We start from the raw sequence: 7,454 nt of genomic DNA on the forward strand, positions 1-7,454 counted from the left end.
AAATATATATAAATAAATTATTTTATGGATTATCTTATGTACAGGGCGTTCAAAGATCTATCGGACTTCCTTTCGCGTACAAAGTCTTCAATTAATTTAAAATCGCGTTTTCAGAAAACATTTTAATTGAATATCTTCCTTTACACTCCAACTTTTTCTACGAGTAAGAATTTTTTCTTACAATTTTTTAATGTTGATTCGGCACGGAGTATCTTTAAATTTGACGCGAGAACGAGCTTGAAGTTAATGATGATTGAACTAATTCCGAGATATTAAGATATGGAGTAAGTGAAGGATTTTTGGTGGATGTGATTCGCATTAAAATTTAAAGAACTCGCCTTAATATATCTCGACTTATTCTTCCACTATTCCAAGTCGCCAAGTAATTCTCTCTCTCTCTCTCTCTCTCTCTCTCTCTCTCTCTCTCTCTCTCCTCTCTTTCACGCTTCTATTATACATATATACTTCCAACGCGAGTCTTTAATCTTAATTCGACTCACTCTCCAATCCCATTCACCCACCCCAATTATACTTATATACTACTCAGAAATACATTTTGCAGCGATTGTGTAACTGCGATTGTTACGAAGAACAGCAATTGTCAGGGAAGTTGGCAACAAATCTACAAAAGATACAATTACAATAATACATTTCTTGTATTATTTTTCTTGTATTATTACAAAATTTTTTATACTTTACTATATACTTTAACAATTATATGCCCTCGCGTATGCGTCATCATTTCATGTTTAGAAAAATGACTGCATGCTTTACACATTTTATTTTTCTTTTATATTATTTGAGACTGTTTAGCTCTTATACGAGACTTTCATGTTTTATCCACGTAACGTTATTCAGTTTATTCAATGGGATTTAATCGCGGATTAATTTCTATGTACATATACCTTCTTTGAGTCGAGATCTTCCGAGAATTTCTTTTGCGACTGATTCACGCAGCTAAAATAAATCGGTTACATCGTCGTCGTTAAATCTTTCCGCTGCAATTATAATGATATTTGATACAAAAACGATTTTTTTTCGGTTTTATTACATCTCTTACAATTTCTGTTTCTTCCTCATTATAAGCGTGTCTTTGTCTCAAAAGAGTTCTCTTTCTTTTCGCAAGGAAAAATGTTCGCGTTTTATTAATACACGTTCCATGAGTAATATCACGTAATACGAACCGTAAATCGATTACAAACGCACGTACATTTTCGCTCGATGCACTCGAGATACGAATCTCCGCATTATATTCCGACCCATTGGAGCGATCAATTTTTCTCTTTTTTTTCTGACGACCGTAGCGAATTCGACCCGATCGCGCGGCGCGTGAAATAATGCAAGAGGAGCCGCGCAATTAAAGCCCACCGACGGGTATCCCCGGGTAGCCACGGCTCTCCGCAAGGATGCATAAAACCGGCGCGAAAGTTTATGCAACGTGGTCGCGATAAATTGCGGCCGATAAGACGCGCGTATATCACCGCATAGCGGAGCAAACACACGCTCCTCCGCGATTTTCACGAACGAACGAACGAACTGCCGACGTAATTGCCGCAAATTCGTGCACGCGTTATCGGGCATGCACTTGTGCATCCTCGTGCGCGCATGTTATACACACGTGCCATGAATCGGATCGCCTCGAATTTCGCGAATTTTGCACGAGCAGTCGGCAGAGCGGAGCAGAGAGAAAGAGAGAGAGAGAGAGAGATTGAACGTCCGGACATGATAAAGTGGCAACCGCGGTGCGTCGCTAAAAAGGTACATATTTAACGACCGACGTACTCGACGGACGTGTGTGCGAAACGTGCAGCGCGCTTTGTAACGCTGTGAAAATTGATCATCCGGCACGTGAAATACCAAAGGAAGGGAGCTCCCGGAAAGGGAGATTATTTTCAATTTCTGTGTAAATGATGTTTCGGAAAAAGAGAAGCCGGCGTATAGAGAATAACGCGGTTTGATGACGTAATGCAATCGATCGTGTTTTTTTTTAATTCCCCACTCTTTCGCGATCGCGATAGCGCTACGTTGTATAAACTCGGGTCACTTCGTCCCTTCTGACGTTGATTCTCCGTTCGCGATGACGCGTGATGATATACCTTCTTTCACACCAATGTCTTTTTTGCGTTGCACATTCCTGTAAGAAGGGGCGGGGGGAGGGGAGACAATCTGGCACCGAACTTCATACTAGTGGAGTCTATACGGCAAACACATCAATGTCACGCGTTCGTCGCTGCAAAGAAATCAATCTCGAATTAACAAGAAAATTAAACAGTTTACAGGAAGGATCGTAGGTGAAAAGAATACTCATCGGACAGAGATCGACATGTACACAGAGATCGATCAGAGACAGAGGCGGCTCGGTCCGTCCACACAGATCACACGGACCACATGGACCAACATCCTCACATACGCATGAATACGCATCCGCGCGTGAAACCGAGGCGCGAAGCCTTCGACAAAAGAAAAATACAAAAATAATACGATCTTGATAACGGCCGCTTGAAATAGAGCTGCTTGGGCATGCGATCGATTTGCATGCTTGCAGTAGTTTCGCTAGATCCTTTGCATTTCGACGAGCATGCGCACGTTTCTTCTGAACTTGAGCATCTTGTTACGTCGTAAAACGCGAGACGAGCAACGATGAAACTCTGCCAAATGAGCTTTTCCTCGCAAATCCTGCTTTCGTTTACTCTCCTTTTTCCTGCCACTTTAACGATGCTTCCTCTTCCGTTTTAATCATTTTGCACGCGGAAGAAAAGTTGGACCAACTGCGTAAAATCATTTTAGCGAGAAAAATAAAAAAATATATTTTTTATATATTTATGTATACATGTAACAACAAACAAATAACATGTATTAGTTTAGCTGAAAAGAAAAGATCAGAAGAATATATGAATGTAAAAACGCATGTGCGAGAAGTAGTCGCGACTGCGGACGGAAGGAGGGGGAGCGCAAAAATTTCCAGAGGCAGGTGTTACATTAAAAATTGACGTAAGTAATGTATTTTCATATTTACAAGAGTTGTAAGGTATAAGTCTAATCGGGGTAAGTCTCGAGTATACTCGTACATATGTGTATGTGTATGTTGCGCTTGTAAAAATATAAAGCGCGTTTTTTCAAAACGTAATTATCCCATCGATATATTCGCTTCAAGACCGCGTCTCTCCGAGGAAGATTGCGGTAATTCCGTCCCCGCGACTCCGATCCCGAGCTCAGCTACCGCGTGTTTATAAACCTAATGTCTACTCGCACACCGCGGAATTTCAATTTGATATCCGCGACGATTACCGTTGGGCGTCGCCAAATGCGTTTCGCTTCCGCGTAAATCATCCTCATCGACGCAACGAGTACATTTTGAAAGAACGCCTCGGTTAAAGATGCTTTCACTGAAAGCGATTAATCTTCATGGACGTCTTCTAGGATTCTGATAGGCCGCGGAGCTTTTGCGCGCGTACAAGCGCCAAGCTTTACAAAAAAAAAAAACTGAACCTTTCGTCGACGAAAACGAAAGTTTTCGCTGCGTAGAAAAAAAATGCGAGGCGCTCGCGAAGTCTCCACCTATTTTATGGAAGCGTCCATCTTAATTCCTGCGGGAAAAAAATTTTGCGCGACGGCGCTTCCAAGAAAATTGTTGCAAAATTCGAGATTCTTGAATCTCCTTAACTCAGAACTTTTTTTAATTAATCTGATATTATTTGCTTCAATTAATAAACACCGTTAAGAAACGATAGTTTTATCGTCAGTTATTTATCGAGATTGAGATATAACTCTTTTGAGAAATAAAACATGATATATAACTTTATAATAATTTAAAAGGATACCGTGCAATATATAAACATCATAATCCTGACTTCGGAAAAAAAGAGTAGAGACTTTACCAGCATCCCGCAAGAGAATCTCGACGATACTTCCTTTTGAGAAATTTTTCATTGAATTAAAGATTTTGATGAAATAACATGCTAAGCCGCGCGAGAGAGAAAGTTTTTTGTGCGGTACAAGATTCCTGGGGCTTATACTTACAGATTCTATTACTAGAACTTCGATAAAAAGATTTCCCTTCCTTTTAAGAACAGCGAGGAATAAATGATGGAAGGAAGAAGGCACGAGGCAAAGGTACCAAATTGTTTTAATAATTTACGGCTCTTTTGAGTGTCGAACTTTTTTTTCGTACGGCTTAACATGTTACTGCCGCAAGCTTTTTAATTAATCTTTGCTCTCACATCGCGACTCTATCGCGGCCGAGGAGAGTTTTTATCGATTAATTCTTCACAAATATATATCGTCATATATATATATCCGTTTGTACAAGATGCTTATGTTCGCGTCAGCGATACAATGAAATTTTATTCGTACGACAGTCTTCAATTCGGAACTATTGGGTATTAAGCGAAACGCGAAGACTTGTCGAACGAAATACAAAATATCTTTAGATGTTCCAAAAACGGTCGCGCTCTTCTCTCCGTTAAAAATGCATCATCGCGCCCTCTCCATCCCTCGCAGGGCTTGACTCGGCACGCCGGGAGGTAAGGCGGCTGGCTCGCCCCCTCGGGCTTCAGGGTCGTTGTTAGCTGCCTCCGAATCCTTGAATCGCTTGTACTTCCCTGTAATTAAATACGCTTTATATGTGTCGCGCTAGGCATTCCGGAATTTTATTACATTCCAGTTTCAGAATACAAAAATTCTATTCAGATCGCAAAAAGTATAAATACATATAAATTAATAATACTTTAGAAATAACTCGCGATCGATTTTAAATAAATATGATCTTTTTCTTTCTTTCAAAATAAAAAATATACATAAAAATATATATAATACTTCATAAGAAAAATATTTAAAATCTCACAATCGTAAACAAGATAGATGTTGATGTATGTTATTTTATATAACAATATAATTTTAAATAATTTAATGTTTATTGCGTAAAAAATAAATTTCAATACTTTTGACTAATACATAGTTCGATAGCTAGGCAGTTTTATTTAAGCTATCACAGGATCCTTACTAGCTAAGCGGACCATGGTAACGCCCCACCAAACGCTCCAACCCCATCCGACGAGACAGAACAGAACGGTAAACATTTGGCTCACGCCCACGATGAGATTGACGATCAGTGCACCGAGTCGTGATCGCGCTCCGGCGACGGCGGAAAATCTCGGCTGTCCCGTACACAGATTGAACAGGCCGCTCCAGATGGTTCCTAGGCGAATTCAATTAAATTATCAGAAAGGGAATCCTGATTTTTATTACTGAAGGGATAAACCACTTGGAAATTTGGGAAATCGGTAATGGCCTCGCTTCGCTTTAGCAAGAGAGATGATGATATCAATATTTAGATTAATCGTACCAGTGCCAGGAAGTAGGAAGTTCCACACTAGGCAAAACCAGGCGAGAGGTACCGGCAGACAAGGAATGGCGCCGCGCATAACTGAATTATGCTCCACCAGGACATCCGGTATCTTAGCCTTTGGTTCCTACAACAATGCGCATTATGTTCTCTCATTAAAAGTAAGAAAACGATTTAGAAATTGTTTCTAGATCTCACGCAAAACTGTTAAAAATAGTGAAATATAAAACTCTTTAAAAAACTGTAATTTTTGTATTAATTATTAAAATCATACAATTATAATTTTAATTATCATTTTAATTTTTGCGATATTCGAATAATTACAATTTTTTTGCAGAAGAAATGACACAGTACTCCAAATAATATTCCAAAAATATTTCAAAATTGAAAAAAATGATTTTGACTAGAAAGTCTAAAAATTTTAGATATAGATATAAAAATAATTTTATTGGAAATTCAAAAATGATGAACATTTTTTTCTGTAAAATTTCCGTTTTGTGATATTCTAGTGCAATCAGTTTGAATTTTCAACAAAATTATTTTCAGATCTGTATTTAGCAAAATTTTTAGACCCAACAAATTGTTCTTTCTGTGAAACTAAATTTCTAAAAATCGGATAAGTAGCAACCATAAAAAAGTTTAGAAATTGAAGAATGCAAAATGTGAGGGTTTGTCCTGCTCGTAATAATAGGATATAAGTAGCAGTAATAATTCTTGTTCCAACAAAAAGTGTCCTTATACCTCCGATATGGGCGGCGGCGCCACGCTCGTAAGACTGTGCTTGGCACGTGTGTTTTTTGTGCGTTGTTGCGTGTCCGCGCGTTTGCAGCTGCATTTGCAACAGCTGAACGCGCGACGGCAGATCGCACCGCATCTTCTCTCAGGCGGGCAGCAAACGGTAGACTCGGCAGGAGCGATTCTCGATTTTCTTGTGCAACACTTGATCTCTCGTAGTCTATCCCGTAGACTGACGCATCTGTCAGAAAAATTTTTCGCGACGCAATTAAAATTTTGCGAATTTTCACAAAATTCTTCCAAAACTTTAAGTAACACCCGATAGGAATAAATCACAAAAGTCTAAGAGATTTCGAAAAATGATACGCATCTCTAGCTAAATACCTTATCGCGTCGCTCTTTGAAAGACGTCTAAAAAATTAATGTCCCTTTCGGTGAATGTAAATTTTAATTTATGAGAATATATTTGGCTGTTAGCAGAAAGCGTTTGAATATTTTAAAACTCAAATTTGATTTTCAAAGATCAAACAAGTTACGTCCATAAGAAGTCTGGAAACTGAAAATATGTATAAATATGTAGTAGCAAAGTGAAGCAAAGAGGATAACATAGGAAGTAAAGGAAAATTACAAGAAACCGTCCAAAAAGTTCCGGAAGCAAGTTCGTGGTTAAGATAAAGATAACAAGTTACAGAGTGATTACCAAGTGAAAACTAAGAATCGATACGATGGGATATCTTGGCGCGTAAAACTTTTATAGAAAATACTTTTCCCGACATAAATTTCGTGTCTTTATCACGTCACTGCCCTTATAATGTTCTACTCTCTTAGTATAATAATATACTATTTATACGCGACGCTTGATCGAGTGTAATTCAAATCGTTAAACGATACCTGCACCGCGCCTTTAATTTCGACCAGCACGACAACGCGTTTGTTGCGGGCGGCGGCGGTGGTGCATCGAGCGTGGGGATTGCAACAGGCGGCGGGATATCGTTGATCACCGTCGTCCTCCCCTGTTTCCTGGTCCACAGGAGACCCTTGTAATCCCTGCGGCAAGCGAGACACCTCATACCGGAGCAGCACTTGCAGTATTGACTCAAGGACCTTCCCCAACGTGCCAACAGTCTTTCACTATCGCGTTGTTTCTCGTTGTTGGATGCCAGGACACTACAACAAAATCGGGGCATGTCGCTGCTCATTATAATTCTTTGACTAAAACTATAAAACGTGCATACATTACTTTATGCACGGAGAAAATTTTTTTTTTAATTTACCCTGCAAATCATGTTAATTGTGGGACAATATAGTATTTAGGAAAATTTTACTGTGCACTACAATAAATTTGACAGTAGTAAAATACAGTAAAATTTATTGA

At 39.1% G+C, this 7,454-nt stretch overlaps 1 protein-coding gene across 1 annotated transcript in view; it reads right to left on the bottom strand.

Annotated features, from left to right (window-relative positions):
- Positions 1 to 4,146: 4,146 nt before the first annotated feature.
- Positions 4,147 to 7,454, bottom strand: part of LOC105449672 — an 18,475-nt gene continuing 15,167 nt past the window's right edge. The window contains exons 3-7 of the mRNA XM_011689003.1: positions 6,971 to 7,246; positions 6,086 to 6,320; positions 5,345 to 5,471; positions 5,003 to 5,197; positions 4,147 to 4,601 (exon numbers count right to left, since the gene is read on the bottom strand). Coding sequence (XP_011687305.1) covers positions 4,474 to 4,601; positions 5,003 to 5,197; positions 5,345 to 5,471; positions 6,086 to 6,320; positions 6,971 to 7,246 — 961 coding nt within the window. The 3' untranslated portion in view covers positions 4,147 to 4,473. The remainder of the gene's footprint in view (positions 4,602 to 5,002; positions 5,198 to 5,344; positions 5,472 to 6,085; positions 6,321 to 6,970; positions 7,247 to 7,454) is intronic.

The sequence above is a fragment of the Wasmannia auropunctata genome, unplaced genomic scaffold, assembly GCF_000956235.1.
Source record: "Wasmannia auropunctata unplaced genomic scaffold, wasmannia.A_1.0 LD336074.1, whole genome shotgun sequence".
NCBI classification, from domain to species: Eukaryota; Metazoa; Arthropoda; class Insecta; order Hymenoptera; family Formicidae; genus Wasmannia; species Wasmannia auropunctata.